We start from the raw sequence: 17,036 nt of genomic DNA, 5'->3' as shown, positions 1-17,036 counted from the left end.
GAAAAAGCATTTACATGCTGACCTCTTGCTGCTGTAAGATGTGCAGGGAGATGGGTCCTTTCCAGGCATTCAAGCTGCAGTGCTTGGTCTTTCCTGTTTTTACTAAGGAACTTTTGGGAGGTCAGAAATACATGAATTGAGTTTTTGCTGCCTTAATAGGTGAAAGGCTGCTGGAAGCACGTGGATAAACTTCCTCTGTGCCAAATGACCATCATTTAAGTCAAATGCTTTTTAACAATAGAAGCAAAATTTTAAAAGGTGTAGTTAAAAAACCCCCACATTTGCCTGTCTGTCCTCCTTTCTCCGTGCTGCTCTGCCTCTTGCTGCTTAGCTTGATCTCGAGCACTCCTGCTGCAGGGAAGGTTTGAGCTTCTGATGTGGCAAACAGGTAGACTAAGCTAATTTATCGCTCAAGTCTTTTATTCCATCACAGTGGCAAAAGGGAAGGCTCGTCTCTCTTGCGGGTCACCTCTAATAGCAATTGCTTCAGCAAGATGGATTTCAAAATTAGGTGCTCTCGAAGCAGAAGCCACACTGTATTTTTCAACAGCACAAAGCAGCTGTAAGAGGAATCTGACCTTCATTCTTCATAATAAATTCACTGGGGGGAAAAAAAATCCATCTTTGTTTTTCAGCTTGAAGTACTGTCAAAAGAAAAGCCAGGGCACACACAACATATAGAAAATAAAAATACAAGACAACTTCAGCAAAATGATAAAAAACTCAGAATTTCCTGCTTTTTCTTATTCAAATATTAGAATAGAGTCTGACAGCTTGTCTACAACTACATTGTTTTGGAATAAAGGCTGGTGTTAATTTAAAGCGGATAAACTAGGCTAAATTAAGATCACCTCACCAAAGCAGTTTTCAAATGTAGAGTGCAATCCAGTAGCTAGGTCTGGGGAAAAGTTTATCGATACACACCCACATTTAGGCACTCCATTGGACTTAGCGCGTTTGTAAAACGTCCCTGAATGTATTTCGGGTGCTAAAATAATGTTTGCTGCAGCCTGCCAAAGGAAAATGTCACACAGTTATTTTCTGCTAAAGCGCCCCAAAAAAGATGTGATCTGCAGTCAAGTACAGATTCATAAGCTAAAGAATATAATGGAGGAATGCCTAAAAATATTTGGCATTTTACTGTTATTAATAAAATGATTGGTACATTTGAGTCCTAAAAGCCTGTAGCTGGTCAGCTGCCACTGGCTCCGCCTGGAAATGGTGAAAATTAATCGTCTCTTGCATTAAACACTATCTTTGTATTTTGCCGTGTCTCCGTTACAGACTCTGTATTGAATAACTCATTATAACCCAACACAGCACATTGCCTTTATTCCTTTAATCTCCTGTCAGGCATAGCTGGGAAGGCAGAATGGGATTGTTTATTCTAACCAGCAGGTCTAACCCTTAGGCTAGCAAGAATTAGGAGAGGTTTTTTCCAGGCTCGGCTTGTCCCGCATCCAGAGAACCAAATGCTGTGGCTGCAGTCCGCCTGGCTCCTCTTCTGGACAAGTCACTCAAATCCCACTTTCAAGCAAACCCAGACCCCCAGCTGTTACTCAGCCTTTTCTCCTTCAGGATGGGCTGGTTACACTGATAAAAGCAGCTGAAAAAAAAGGCTCAGTGTCAGCAGTGCCCTAATTAAGCTGCAGAAATCAGCCACTTCACACTCCTTAGTTCAGGTTTCCAGGGGCCCGTTTGCCTGGACAGAAACATTTTGTTAAATAAGCTCAGCTCTTTTGCTAGAGCTGGTGTGATCACTGAAAGCTCAGCAGAAGGGACAAATATTGTCCATACATTCAGTTAAACCAGCTTAAAACCACAGACTGCATCTAGCATATCTAGGTGGCTGCAACTGCAGCTTCTTTCAGGACCAACTCGAGGTAAGTCACCATAAAAATCAGTCTGGCTTCATTTGGCATTCAAGGTATCATAACTCCCATGTATTAACATTCAAGTTCTCTCCAGACCAATCGATTTTTTTGTTGTTGTTTAGAACAGCAAAAGCCTTTTCTTTACAACAAGCATTTATGTGAAGGTTAAAGCCCTAGGAGATGCTCTTTGATAGTGATGTCAACGCTGTCAGTTCCCCTGTAGGGAACCACTATCTAAACAGTCACAATTTCACCGATCATGAGTTCTCTTCTACAGCAAGCACTCACTTTCAAAGATCAAGGGGAGGCAGATTCAAGCTGAAGTGTCAGCAGTAACAGACCTCAGACCAAGTAATCTTGGAGTGGCCAAGTCTGATCCATCAGTGAAGAGACTCAGACAGTTTTGAGCAAGTGGATTAATTAACCACTTGCAAGGGAGCACAGCTGTGAACAGTGAGGTCCTTTCCAAGCAACAACCCTCACTCAGCAGCTCTTCTTTAAAAAGAGCAATTAATCTACCTATGGCATTTCTCTTCACCAAAGAACACTTCTGCTGTTCCAGTTCTGTAGCAGATGCAAGCAAAGGCTTTGGTCTCGATATCCATGTGCCAGCTCAGCTGAATTACAGGAACGTACCAAGCGCTCCTGAGAAAACCACGGCCACTCTGGAGAGCCGGGGGAGCTTTGGAGCATCTCCCACCCAACACCGGCCTCTGCACTGAGACACAGGAGGTTCCTTTGCTCAGTGAGCAGCATGGATAATTACATTACCTACCCTCTTCAGCCTCGAGCACACTGTTTGTTACCTATGTGCTAAAGTCAAAGGCAAGGCAAAGGCCATGCCTGGCTGCCGGGAAGCGCTCGCTACTCATCTTTTAAGTTCAGCTGAATCCTCTAGGTTACTTCTGTCAACATCAAGCACCGAGAACAAAGGCACAAGATTATGGGGATCTCATTAAGTATGCTTGTTCCAAGAACAAGAAATGGGTCTACTTTCCTCTGATGACCTGGGGAAACAAAAAAACCCTTCAGCACAGAAAATTTATTTGTCATCAGTTACGAGCATTTGAATGTGTAATATCCAGTTTAAGGAGACAAAAGAATCTGTCTGTCCTACCCTTTTCTATATCGAGACCTTGCAAAAAGCATCATTCTTCTGCTTGAAAAAGAAACAGGGATGTACATATCTGAGAACACCAACACACACAAAAACCCCCAAAACCTTAGGGTATTAAGTGAGCCATTTAACTAAGTATTTAAAACCTCTGCAATTATTAGTTTATTAGTATCATCCAGGATTTCAGATGTTCAATATTTCTCCTGAAGTTATACATAAATGCAAATTGAAATAAGAATCTGAAAGTCAAAATTGTATAACAAAACAATACTCCATCACAAAAGCGTGTAAAATTACAAGAATGCTTTTTTGTTTGTTTGTTTTTAAACACTGGCACTTAAGAGAACCATAATTTTGAAACCACAAAATTGCCGAATTGTCCCCCAAACTGGTAAGCAGGTATATGTGAAAATAGTTACAGCTGCCAGCACTTGAAGTTTTACTAAATATGCAAAAAACCCCTTAGCTTTGGTTTTGGAAGAGAACTGTATTTGACCAAATTAGACATTGTTGGTATAACCATAAACATTTAACTTTTTAATGCAAAATTTAATAAAATGTACTTTTCCATACAACTATATTTAACTTAAAAATGGGCAAACATCAAGAGTGCGGTATAAAACCTAACAGGAAAAATACATCTTATCTCATTTTCAATTTGAGACAATATACAACTTTGTTTAAAGGGCTAAAACTAGAATTTCAAGAATACAAATATGAATTTACATAGATTTAACAAATAATAATGGTACCATTTATAGAAATCTTAGAAAGAAAAATCATTTCTTGTGGGCCCTTTGCTACCAGGAGTCTCATGGTATAAAGCCCGTGGCCATCACCAGACCTGTCACCAAAAAATAATATGGTCATTTCGTGCTTTTAACTTTACACATTTTAGGTACGCTCATCACTCCCAGGTGTTCAGAGATTTACAAATATAACTTCCATTACATGGTAACAGAGTCACACGTGTAAATTTCTCTACACCAGATGGACATACACTCTTCCTATGGGTCCTTCTAGGACAAAATTTAACATTCCCTCCCTCCCCACCCCCCAAAGTATTTAGTTTCTGTAAAATTGAACTCTATACTTCTCAACTCTCCAAGACTGGTAAACTCATGCAACGCAATAGAATATTACATTTCACAAAAATCTGAACAAGTATCCATTTGCTGAGATTGAATTTTTGTTGTTTCCAGTTATGGAAGAATATTTTCATCATATGCCTATATATTTCTTTTCTTACCCTATCATGATAATGCAGGGTATGCAGATCAAAGCTTTGTTTATCAGCTGGTTATATGAAAGATGAAAACTGTAATATTCCCGTGATCCCATACGGGCTTTCAATAAAGCAAAAGATGAGTTCCCCTCAAAAGAAAAAAAAAAAAAAAAAAAAGAGAAAAGAAAAAGTATGACTCTCAAGGGCACCTATTAAAAGGACAACAATACTAATAAAAAAAAAATTGTATTTACTTAGAAGCATTCAGAATGTCAACAAAACAGCTGCAACTTTTTTTCTTCCTTTTTGCAATTACAGAGTGGTATTCAGTTAACAGAACAACAATTATTTTTATGATGCATCAGAGACAACTGAAGATGAGAAATGAACTACATCCCCAAATATAACTAAATTTGTGCTGTGCACCAACAAGAACCTGCTTTATAACTCCCATGCCAATTTACAACCCCCACACTGTACCAGGCAAGGTTAGTGGCCATTGAAATACCACTAAGGACAGGGCTATCTAAAGACACATTCGGTAGTGTGTTAACTATACAAAAAAAGAGACACTGTACAGTTTAAAAACAAATCTTACACAGCCTTACATTTCAATTTTTTTTTTTCTTTAAAAGGAGTGAGTTGTGTACAGGGGGGTTAAATGCTTTATAGACAAGAAAGAAATTGCTCTAAAAGAGACTTATTCATCATCATCATCATCTTCATCCTCCTCTTCTTCCTCCTCTTCATCATCTTCATCCTCCTCATCTTCGTCCTCATCCTCCTCCTCTTCCTTCTTCTTCTTGCTCTTCTCAGCCTTGGCAACTACTTTCTTGCCTCCATCAACCTTCCCTTTGGCCCGGTATGCAGCAATATCCTTGGAGAAGAAAAGCAGGAACAATCTCTCAAAGATTTAACCAGCCAAGAGGTCTGAGCAACCTCCACAGAGCACTTGAGAAAGCAGTCACCCAGGTACCTGCCCTTCCTGCACAGTCACTGGGATTGGACCAGGAGCTGCGGCTTCAGCTCCGAGGTGAAGCAAAGCCAAAGAAACGGGAACCCTCTAGCACAGAGATTACACTGGCATGCTGCTACACACTGCTTATGGCTGCTAAGGGATCCCCACTGCTGGGCTTCTGGGAACAGGCTGGAAAAGCTGCTGCCTCTGATGGCAAAGGCAGAGCTGAGCCCACTATCTCACAAGGAAATGAAGTAGGGAGACCTCTTCAAGTCCCTTTCTAGCCCTACCTTCTACAGGGCCTAAAGAAACACACAGGAAAACCCTTGTTTGAGGCACAAACCGGGATTAGCCACTCAGAACACATCAGAATGACCCAGCCTAACAGCTGCAGTGTTACACCTCAGCAAAGAGCTGTTAGGCTGAACTCCGCCTAAGAGAAGTTTACAAAATAAAAGGTAAAAGAAGAACTTGATTAAAGGGTAGACAGTGCCACCTTCTGCATGCAATAAATTTATTCTAATCGTTTGAAACACACAAAATTCAGTTCCTGCTACAGGGAAGTCAAAACCGTACCTGGAAGGCACACTCATAAAAGCAGTTAAGACTTCCCAACTTTGTGCCAAAACAGCCAAACAATTAGGTAGAAGAACTGATCTACACAGCTTACACACACCAGCTACAGAGAAATATCAACACATTTACACAGATGGTCCCAATCTTCCAATATTCCCCACCTAATAAACACTACACCACTAATCTTACTGTTCCCTTGGACTCCCTTAAAGCTTAGCAGGAAATTTTGAGAAGATATGATACCTACTAAGTCAAAGGCCAAGTAGTGAAATAGCGAAGATTACTACACCTTAAATTCCACATGTAAGTGTAAGACATAAAGACACTTCTACTGAAAATTAAAATAACATCTGTGAATAAAGATTAATAACTCTATCATTTATAAACGTCTGAGTTGCCTTGGCTGTGTGTACAAGCAATTACCATGAAGCTGTGCAGAAAGCACCGTGTGCAAAAGCTCCTGGACCTGCAACATCTCTCTGCCACATCAACAGGGTTGCAAGGTTACACCTTGCACACCACAGTGCAAAAATTTTGAACTGGGATTTGTCTGCCAGCTGAAGTACCCAGAGGAAGGTGACAGCACCCAATGGACACAGGTGCTGTATGGCAGCTATAGGTGGTCGCTGACCCCTTGTGAAGCATCATCGGGGTGATGATGCCAACGTGCATCCCCTCCTCTTCCCTTGGCCTCCATACTGGGCTGGGAATCTGCCTCTAGAAATAAAACCATGTGTTGCACAATCCTGTGTGCACAACGGAATCCTACAACTCCAATTATGATGGCAGGGTTTAGCGTTAATAATTTAAAAAATTGTATGACAAGCTGCTTCATATGCATAATTAACCAAATTCATTACTAGAAAGGACGTGGACACAAAGTAGGTCCAGGAAAAAACACATGCCTAAAACGAGCATTTCCTTTGTGTTTTGTCATTTTCCCAGGAATAAATTTTAAAAATCATCTACATGTATCAATTATCCTAACATTCAAGGATGCTCACCAGTATGTCCAAAATTAGGGAGAACCAATTCCTTACCAGCATTACTTACTACTACCAACTCAACTCAAATTCTGCTGTGACCTATGGATTTACTAACAACACAGAACCCACGGTATTTATTAAACCACCAGTGACAGCTCAAAATTACAGACAAATGCAAATAGTTCAAGGTAAAGGACTCAAATTTAGTGTTATGCCAATGAACCATTTGCCCCTGTATATACAACCTTTTTCAACAAATCTAATGAATTATGTCATGAGCATATTATAATTTGCAACATCAGGTATCAGGGTACACAATAAGGGAAAATCTGTCTAAACCAAAGCATCTCCCTAAATGTCAGTGTTACCTTTTCATACTTCTCCTTCAGCTTAGCAGCCTTCTTTTCGTAAGGCTGTTTGTCATCTGCAGCGGTGTTGTTCCACATCTCTCCCAGTTTCTTTGCGACATCTCCAATGGACAGACCGGGATGTTCTCCTTTGATTTTTGGGCGAAACTCAGAGCAAAACAAGAAAAAAGCCGAACTACAGAGGAAAAATAAGAGAAGATTATTAAAATTTTAGACTTTGCTACAGGAGCAACTTTTGGGACCTTTGCATTTTGGAAAAAGCACCTAAAAGTGAGACAGACACTGATTACAGTGGAAGGGATCAGAACTGAACGAGTCACTTTGCAAACTCAATGCACTCTTTTCTCTTAAATAATGCTGCACATCTGGTCCCATTTTTGGCAGGATCCCCAGATAGGCAGATTTTATATACCAGACACAGAGAAAAGCTTTAGAAATCAAGAGTAAGTGAATGATACTAGGGCAGCAAATGTCATATCGGAATTGTTAGAGGTGGGAGGCTGCAATATTTGTTGGGAAAGTAGGATTTCCAGACCACAGGACCAGCTGTACAGGAATATTAGCTTGTAAAGGAACCTCCCTGCCCCTTTCAGCATTAGCTCAGCTTAAAACACAGAAATACACACACAGTAAAGTACTGGTGTCTAGTAGGAGATGAATTTGAAGGCAGTTGTCACTATGCCATGGCTAAAGCTTGAATCTTTCCAAGCTGGTTTTGAGGAACATCACCCCTCCAACCTGTTCTGTGCAAAAGCCTCCAATTTTAAATGGACTGCCAATCAAAAATTCTCCTCAAGCCAACAGGTGGTGATGAGAGTAGGGCCTGCAGTACTTTACTGCCATATTACACTGGAATTACCCTCTTAACAAAATTTAGAAATATCAGTCAAAATCACAGAGTCTATTTTTGCATCTACTTTTAAAGGCTGCCGTTCCTCCAACTTTAATAGTGGGACAGCCAACCTGAAAATAAAAGCTTAGCATTCATAACCAAAATTTCAACCTATCTTCACACCACTGGCGAGGAAGATCATATAGTCTTGTATTTCTGAAGTTCCTGGATAAAACTACCATTTTATGGACACACACCAGTGTGATGGTGCCAAACAAGACAACCTAAAAAGCTAGGAATCTACTTACGGAGGCCTCTTCGGTGCATTTGGATCCTTGAACTTCTTTTTTGTTTCCCCCTTAGGTGGTACATAGTTTTTCATTTCTTTTTCATAACGAAGCTTGTCAGCCTTTGCCATATCTTCAAACTTCCCTTTCTCCTTAGAAGACATAGTCTGGAAGGCAATTAGAATCACAGAATACCTCAGAAGGGACACGTAAGGATCAAAACAGTATTTTAAGATTCAAAAACATACCAAAGTCCATTCCAAAATTTCAGTTGGGGGAGCTAAATCTAAGACAAGGACAATGGATAGTTACCACTCATCTTACAATTGCACTTCATACTTACCCAAAACCTGAGCTTCTAAAGAAACCATTTACCGTCTTGAATGGTATTTCACAAAAAGCAGTCATTTAAGGTTTTGTGGGGGTTTTTGTAAGCAGCTATTCTTACCTTCCATCGTTCTGAGCATTTTTTTGAGAACTCTGAGAAGTTCACTGACGCATCTGGATGTTTCTTCTTGTGCTCCTCCCGACAGGTTTGCACAAAGAAGGCGTACGAAGACATTTTACCTCTCGGCTTCTTAGGATCACCTTTGCCCATTTTTGCTGATTTTCTGTAATGAAGCAAATGAGACACCTTTAAAACTTGTACTTTCAATAAACCAAGGCAGGAAGTAAGTCACGACCAAACAAGACCTGCTAGAGCAGTATTCTGAAATAATACAATGGAAAAAAGATTCCCTTCTGGAAAATTTACTGAAGATTTCTGTCATCCCTGTCTGAGGTGACCTGGATGCAAGCAACCCGAAATCTCAAAGGGCCTTTAAAACGTGCAGTTATGGTCTCCTGCAAACAAGAACTATCCTTCCAAGTAATCTGAAGGCCAGGGCTGCAGTGCAACCTGTACACCCCGATTACTACTGGTGTATTAATCATATGCTTGGGAAAAATAAACTCCATTGAAAGGATGGGGAAAGGATACAAGTATCCTGTCTCAGTGGCCTTCTGGATTACTGATTTTCTTTTTACAGACCATGATTTCTACCTCATCCCTGCAGGCCCTGGGTGCTTATTTAAAAGTACATTTTTTAAATTATTTTCTATGCCATGTGTTATCAGCCACCTTTATGTGTACTGCAAAAGCCTACCCTTTGCAAGTATACCTCAAAATACAGGAATGAAATAGCTCATTTGGACAGATATGTTGCAACCTACACAGGGAGAAGCACAACATTTATGAACAGCCAGTAGAGCTGTGCTCAGCAAGAGCACAATCTGACACTTTCAGGGACTGAAAAAATACCTTCCTGGAACTTTCACACCCCAGTCAGACATTCGGAGTACTTCTTCATAGCTCCCTGGAAAAAGTCACTCGCACCCTGACAAGCTCTGCTTTTCAGCACGAATTAAAAGAAGGGGAAAAAAAAAAAAAGTGTGAAAGGGAAAAAAAAAGGGCAGGCAGTGCCTGCCCGTATTGCCACAGAAGCTGTATTTCCTATCGGTTTGGCGGATAGACAGAAACAGATTTCTGCTCTGTGACTAAACACGTCCGGTTTGAAGTTTCTATCAAGTAAACAAGAGGGCTGAAGAAGCAGGAGCCGCTCCTGCCTGCCGTGGAGACGCTCCCGGCGCAGCGGGCGCGGGGCTCGGCCGGGCCGGGGCAGTGCCCGCGGGGGCCGGCGGCTCTGGGGACGCGGGGCGGCCGCGGCCAGGGCTGGGCACCGCGACCCCGGGGCTGGCCTTTAAAAGCCTCCTCCTTCCCGCCATTTTGGACGCTTCCCCTATGAGGGGGGCAGAGGGAAACTTCGCAAGTCCCTCAAGAGACCTGCCGGGGGTGGGAGGGAAGGAAGAAAAAGAAAACAAAAAAAAAACGGGGGGGGGAAAAAACCAGCAGGAAAAGAAAAAACTAGTCCCGTTATTAAGGAGAATATGTGTAAGTTTTATTCCGCGTTCAGGCGAGGGCTCGCACGGCGAGCACATGCCCAGGAGCAGGACACCCACCGGGGTGCGGCTGTCCGCAGGCGGCGACCCCCGGCCCCGGCGGGACAAAGCGTTCTCCCGCCGCCGCCCCCGTCCCGCCGCGGCGGGGGGGCCGCCCCCATGCCCAGCCCTGCCCGCTCCGGCCGCCATGAGGCGAGGCAGCCCCGGCCTGCGCTCCCTCCCTCCCTGCCGGCCGCGCCGCCGCAGCGGCGGTGTCGGCGGGAGCGGCCGCCATGGCGCAGGCTCCTGGCGGAGGAGGTCACCCGCCGCCGAGCCTCCTTCCATTTTGTGCGCCGAGGAGCAGAGCCGGCCGCTCCCCACCCCCCCGCCGCCACCACACCCCCCGCGGCCGGGCGGGGCGGCGAGCCCGGGCGGCGGGACCCCCGCCGAGAGGGGCCGCGGCGGGGCCGGGCGGCGCGACCCCCGCCCGCGGGGGCGGCGGCGGCGGCAGCGCAGCCCGGGCGGCGCGGAATGGCCGCTGTGGCGTCGCCCGCTGCCGCCGCCGCGCAGAGAACATGGCTCCTTCCTCCCTTCCCTTCCCTTTGTGTGAGCGCGCCGCTACCCTGGCGCACACGCTCAGCCATTGCAGCCGGGGGAGGGCGGGCGGGAGACGGGGGGAGGTGGGTGGGAGCGGGGGGGAAGAAGATGGGGGAGACCAGCGCGCTTTCAGCGGCTGCCCGAGCCCCGGCGGCGCGGTAAAAGCCCCGGCGGGGACCCCCCGCTCGCTCCCTCGCCCCTCCGAGCTGTGCGGCCCCGGGGCTGCCGGCCCCGCGCACAGGCGAGCGGCGGCTGCTGGAGAAAAAAAGTTCCCCCGAACTGCGCCCCCGCCCGCCCGAGCGCCTCCTCTGCTGCTCCGCGCCGCTCGCCTTGTTTTCTCGCTCGCGGCTGCCGTCAGCCATGTTACAGCCGGGCGGCCGCGGGGCCAGCGGCGCCCCGGCCCGCGCCCCGCTTCCCCGCGCTCCCCACCGCCCCGGCGGCTCGGCTCGGCGCGGCCGGCCCGGAGCCCCCGCCGCCCCACCGCCCGCCCCGCCGCCGCGGCGATGGCTACGGCGAGGTACCGTGTAAGCGGCTTACAGCGGGGCACGGCGCGGCCCTCGCCCCCCGCGGCGGACGACCCCCGGCCGCTCGCCCGGCTCCCTTCGTCCGCCTCTCTCTCCCGACCTCGCTCCCTTGCCTCCCGCCGCCCCGCTCTCCCGAAGTCGCCCGCCGCCCCCGCCCCGCCCCGGCCGGGGGGCTCGCCGCCCGGGAAAGGGTCTCCCGGGCACAGCCCCGCTCGCCTTTGTGTACGGGCGTCCGAGCCGGCGCTGCCCCGCGCTCCGCGGTCATGCAGCGGCGGCGGCACGACGGCCACCACCGGCTCACCGCCCGGCTGCGAGCGGGCGGGCGAGCGGGCGAGAGCGCCCGGCCGGCCCAGGGGCCCCCGGCGCGTACTCACCCGTGTCAGACAGAGTCGGCACGCAGCCCTCGCTCGGCCCCGAGCCCCAGAGACGCTCCCGCGGCCGCCCGCCCGGCCCCAGCGCTGGCTGGGTCGCTGTGCAGCCCGGTGCACCGCAATGGCTGAGCGCGGGATCGATACGCAGCCTCCTCACACTCGCGGCGCTGGTAACATTACTCTCTGCACAGCCCCGCGCCCATTGGCCGCCGCCAAGCCGAGCGCCGCGCCGATTGGCCCAGGCGCTCCCATTGTCCTGACCAGAGCGCGCCGCGGGTTGGGCGCGCCGCGGGACACGTCACCGAGCAGGGAAAGGGCGCGCAAATATAAAAGTGAGCGCAGGGAGCCGGGCGGCGCCGGGGCCCGCACAGCGGCGGTGCCCGCCCGGGGCTGCGCTGCCGCCCGCGAGGGGCGCGGGCCCCGCCGCCCCCGCCGCCGCCTCCCCTGCCCCGGGGGGACCCCCGCGGCCGCCCCGCGGCGAGGAGCAGGGCGCCGCCGCCCCCCGCCCCTGCGGCCGCGCCGCCCGGGCGCGGGAGCCGGAGCTCAGCGGGGAGCCGAGCCGAGCCCGCGTGTCTCGGCTCCTCTTGCCCCGTTCCAGCCGGCGCACGGGGCTCCCCTCCGCTGCCGCGGCTGCGTGCGCGGCTCTGCCCCCTCACCGAGGCTGGGGGACGTTTGTTTTGTTTTGTTGATTCATGGGGTTTTATGGGGTTTTTTTCTTTCTTTTTCCAGAAATGGTTTAATCACCTGTATGAACAGCAGACGGAAGATACCGGCTTTCTCCGTAACCTCCTGGGTGACGAGGAATAGTCCGCAGTGGTCAGGCAGCTCCTCCCGAGTTGTCAGCAGTGGTGCAGCGATGGCCCGGTGCCGTCCCGGGCATCCCGGGGCAGGGGCGCGCTGAGCCACGCCTCACCTGTCCCTTCGCTGCTGCTCCTCTCTCTGCTTTTTTACCGTCACTTGCACCGCACGAGGCTGCTGTACAGGACTAGCGAACAGGAGACATACCCCCTAACATCAGCTTCGCTGTTCACACTGCTTTATTGGCCCAAACAACGCTGGGAGGAGCGCTGCCGTGAAAAATCCAAAACCACTGCTCTGCCCCGAAAGGCAGTGTCAGCGCACTTGCTGTAGTAACACAGGCTTGAGTGAAGAGAGGTCACAAATATTCGAGTGTAAATGACTGATTGAGATAACTGATTAATTATCATGCTCTCTCAAAATCTATCCATGGAGTTTTGGAAGGGTCTGTGGTCTGACACAAGGGATAACAATTGTTTGGCAAGGCCTGCTGCTTAATGATCCTTCCAACTAAGGACCCTAATTCTAAAACGGCCTCGTGTGGGAAGAAGTGCTGGTGGACATATGAAAACAGTGATTCTGCTACCTGAAATCATACAAAAATACATGAATAATAAGGAACACTAGTGTTTCTGTCTCAAGGAAAGATTGTGTGTGGGTTTTTTTTCTGATTTGCAGTTAAAGTTTAAACCTTTATATGCAACAGAAGAAAACTGTAAAAATCACTAGTATTTATGTGGTCTAGTGTGCAGAAGCTGAGGGCTTTGCACATACTGAACTTTAAGGTTTCTTCTGTGAAAACCAGACCTGAAAGGAAAGCAAAGTAATGCTTTTATTTCTTGCTCTTGTCTACAGCTGAGCCTTCAGTAAAAGGCAAGTGAGAAGAATTTGGTTACGAGACATATCCCTGTAAGGGTTTTCCTTCATCTCTGTTAGTTATATGCTCAGGCCTGTACAGGTTTGCATATTCCAGTGGGTTTCTTCTGCAGTCCTTGATGACAGAAATACAAAAGAATTTATTCATCAGTTGCAGACAGTAGCATTTTTTACGGAAGCAATATATGTTTCTTCTCTTGTTCACGCTGTGCCACATCCCTTCTGATACTTCACAACCATGCCTTCTTCTGCAAACCTCATTGAAGTTCAAATCTGTTTTAAATTACACTCCACTAGACAGGTGCAGTCACTGAGATCACTTGAATAACACAAAACACCTTTGACTTCCTCCACATAAGCTTTGCCCACAGAACATTCAGGTCACAATAGCCCAGTACAACTGCTCCAGGAAAAAAAAGAAAAAAATGTAGCTGCAGAGGAAGTTTCAAAACCTCTGTTTAGTAATTTTGGTGTTTTGCAAACTAAGATATACATTGGGAAAAAACACACAGATTGGCTGTCATATTGCAAAGCAAGAGTAAAACTAGGATTTCTATTAGATATCAAATACTTCAGTTTTTAGGATACCCATTGTAGCTACTCACTTGGAAACCAGTAGAAATCTTTGTAAGGAGCCTTTTGGTTCAATTCCTTTTCCATGCATGACAAGCTGAACTTGAATGGAAACATCAGCTATACATTATCGACCTTTTTTTTAAAACATCCTTTTGTTCTCCAGTTTTTTTAGAGGTAACAGAGGAAGACCTCTCCAAAGACAAAACTGTTCTTAATAATGTATTGCTGAGCAGAAACAGAGAAGTTCCAACTGAATGACAAAAAAAGTTTTATTAAAGTTTACCTCTCACTTCCTATCATCCCTCGCTTAGCTCACAACCAAAGACTAATAGCAAACACAAACAAGGATGGAGAATTCCAACAAGTACAGACTACCTGTTTGGCAGTGGAGCCTGACTGAGGGATTCAGAGATCTCATCCTCCCCCATTCCCAAATAACTGTGAAACACATTGGTGACAGTACTCCAGCAGAATTTTTGATGAAGTCACAGTATATAAAGAACCTTAGAAAGCTTCTGCTCACTTTAGTGATGTGGTTGCTGACAGAGGTGGGAAAACACACTTGCATCAATTCCAGAAGTCACAGGGTATGGGGCAGCACACCTCCCATGAGGCAGGAACGTGCTTCTTCCGTGCCCCATCTTTTCCTGCAAAATGTGTGTTCTGTGAAAGACACTGCTTACTCCTCAGTGGGATTTGGCAGGAAAGCAGATGATTTCACAGCTTGCCTTGACAACAAAGAGATTCAGTGTCGTCACAGGGCTTCCAGATTTTGTCACTCTGTCCTCCCTCTCAAGGAATGATATCACTGTTTCTTTGGGTCAAAATTCCTAGATTATTACTATGAAAACTGCATAGTAACAACTAGCTTGTCACTCAAATCCAAAGCTACTATTAGGCTATTTTTAACAAGATCTGAAAGCCTTTCTCAACAAAAAAGTTACATTTTCAGCTCAAAAACATCTGAGAGCAAAACATCTGTGGAGACAGGGCACCTGGGCACATGTACTTCTGATGGAGCTGCTGGTAATGTAGATTGTCACTGTTGCTTTTGAACACTCCCATCCCTACAGCGGGCAGGGTTTTCACAGCACATTTGAAAAAAAGCCCCGGCCATATTTGCCCTTTTCCTGAGGCTGCAGTGCCAGTCTGTGCACAGCCCAGATGAACACAATTCTCAGTTGCTTATTAGATGCAGATTTGCAGCCAATCTTTTGCTTTGGTGTCTTATTTGAAATCTTCAGGAGATACGCTTTAAATATTTCCATAAAATAATTTCTGGAAGAGATAGTTTCGGTTCAAAGGAATGAGAATCAGCATGTCTGCAAACAGTACCAGTGCACGGAACCTGATTTGCTTTACCTTTCTCTCTGGACTTGCTCACACTGCATCAAGTAATCTGGGGAGGCTGCTGTCCCTCCTGTATCAGTGAGCAGGGTTTCAAGTGGCTTTTTGTCCACTCCCCACAGATGAGTGGCTGGCTGACCCTGGTGTGTAAGGGCTAACTGTGGAGCAGTGGCAGACAGGCAAGGTAACCTCGGCTGAATAAAGGCAGCGGGTCTGGGAGAGGCAGGCAGGGAGCAGGGACGGCGCCGGTGCCGCTGCAGCGTTTTCCTCACCAAGCTTCACGTGTGAACCAGCTGATTTTTGTTGACATGTGAGCCCTGAAGACAATTCCATCGTTTCTAAAGCTGATACATTCTTAAATCAGGGTCAGTAGTTACATAGTGCTTTTATCCACAAATTGGGTAAAATGAAAATTTGTACACTTTTTGAGGAATTAGCAGATATTAGCAGATGTATGGAAAAGTATTAAGTAAATAGATTTTCATAGCAAAAGCATATACCCACAATGTTCAGCTCAGAAAGATGGTGAAGATACATCAGTATGGACTTTTCCTCTGATGATCAGTATACCATGAACATTTTTTAAAGTGAATATGTGTACAGAAAGTAACCATTTTATGGTAAGATTAATATATTTACTCTTATGAAATATGATTCCTTCAGCATCTTATTCCTTATGCATAAGTACATAACTTCTTTAAGTGCCTCTGTGAAGCTCTCAATGTGCAGTTTCAGACAGATGGAACTGTGTTCAGCTTCAACAGCAAAAAGGAGTTCAAAAAATGTTCTTTCAGGACTGCACTATTTCTGAAATCGCTGACCTGCTGAGATACTTGCTTTGCTGAGAACACAACACGCAGTGCAACATCCACTTATCTCTTCAACTTTCCGGAAACATGGCATCAAATATTCAGTCCCCTCCAAAATCTCCAGATCATTCATGTATTGTACACTCAAGCCTACCACTGAGGTAAGAGTTATCAGCTACTTCTAATAAACCCAAAATGCTGCTGTCCATCTTCACAGACACTGCTCTAAAGGTGTTAGTACTCTGTCTCCCTCACTCCAGTCTAGAGGCAGGGAAGCTTCTGATGCTGACACCACTGTTAGACTTCTACACCTGAACAAACAGAATACAACCAGGCCTAAGGTGATGAAAGAAAAAATACCTGAGATGCCCTTCCTATTTTATCCAGCCCAGAAGATTCAACAGGACATGCTCTCTCACAGCCAGGACTCCTTTAGACAGACCTCGATGCTCCATGTCAAACTGGAAAGATTCCTAGAGCTAGGTACAGTCCTGGGACAGAGCTACTACTTCCTTATCTACATGTTTTCTGAAAATACACTATATATAAACATCACCTGACCTGTACTCTGGTCCTTTATGCGGGACTGCAACACAGACTAAACCATCTGCTTCAGGATATGAAGATGACACCTTAACGCCAACACAATCCCCGATATTAGAAATCCTAGTACAGTCTTATTCCCACAAACCAAAAAAATAATGTGAATTTATGGGACGCTGATATCCAAAGAAACAGGATGCAGCACACATCACTCTATCTAGTAACTACCCAGGACATACTGTGAATGTAGACTGCATACAAGCAGTTACAGGAACTGCTGGAGGAAACAACCATTTGCTCACAGATTCAAAAGGGGAACTTCCATAGTTTGGCAGGACAGCCTTACCCTTTTGCTGAATACAGCCAAGTATACATGGGTGTCATTAAGTAGTGTCTGTCTCATCCCTTGCAATGGAGTGTTTCTCATTCATTTGAGGAGCTGTCCACATACTCAG

The 17,036-nt window shown here is 46.5% G+C and overlaps 1 protein-coding gene across 1 annotated transcript; it reads right to left on the bottom strand.

Moving 5' to 3' along the window:
* Positions 1–3,129: 3,129 nt before the first annotated feature.
* Positions 3,130–11,831, bottom strand: HMGB1 (high mobility group box 1). Its single transcript, XM_058844036.1, has 5 exons — positions 11,636–11,831; positions 8,672–8,834; positions 8,245–8,390; positions 7,105–7,279; positions 3,130–5,093 (listed from the first exon to the last, which is right to left on the bottom strand). The coding sequence occupies exons 2-5, from the start codon at positions 8,819–8,821 to the stop codon at positions 4,917–4,919; spliced, it is 648 nt and encodes a 215-aa protein (XP_058700019.1). The 5' UTR covers positions 8,822–8,834; positions 11,636–11,831; the 3' UTR covers positions 3,130–4,916.
* Between the last annotated feature and the right edge of the window lie 5,205 nt (positions 11,832–17,036).

Source organism: Poecile atricapillus, chromosome 1 (genome assembly GCF_030490865.1).
Source record: "Poecile atricapillus isolate bPoeAtr1 chromosome 1, bPoeAtr1.hap1, whole genome shotgun sequence".
NCBI lineage: Eukaryota > Metazoa > Chordata > Aves > Passeriformes > Paridae > Poecile > Poecile atricapillus.
The sequence above is the reverse complement of the archived record's forward strand: the minus strand, read 5'-3'. Positions and strand labels throughout refer to the sequence as shown.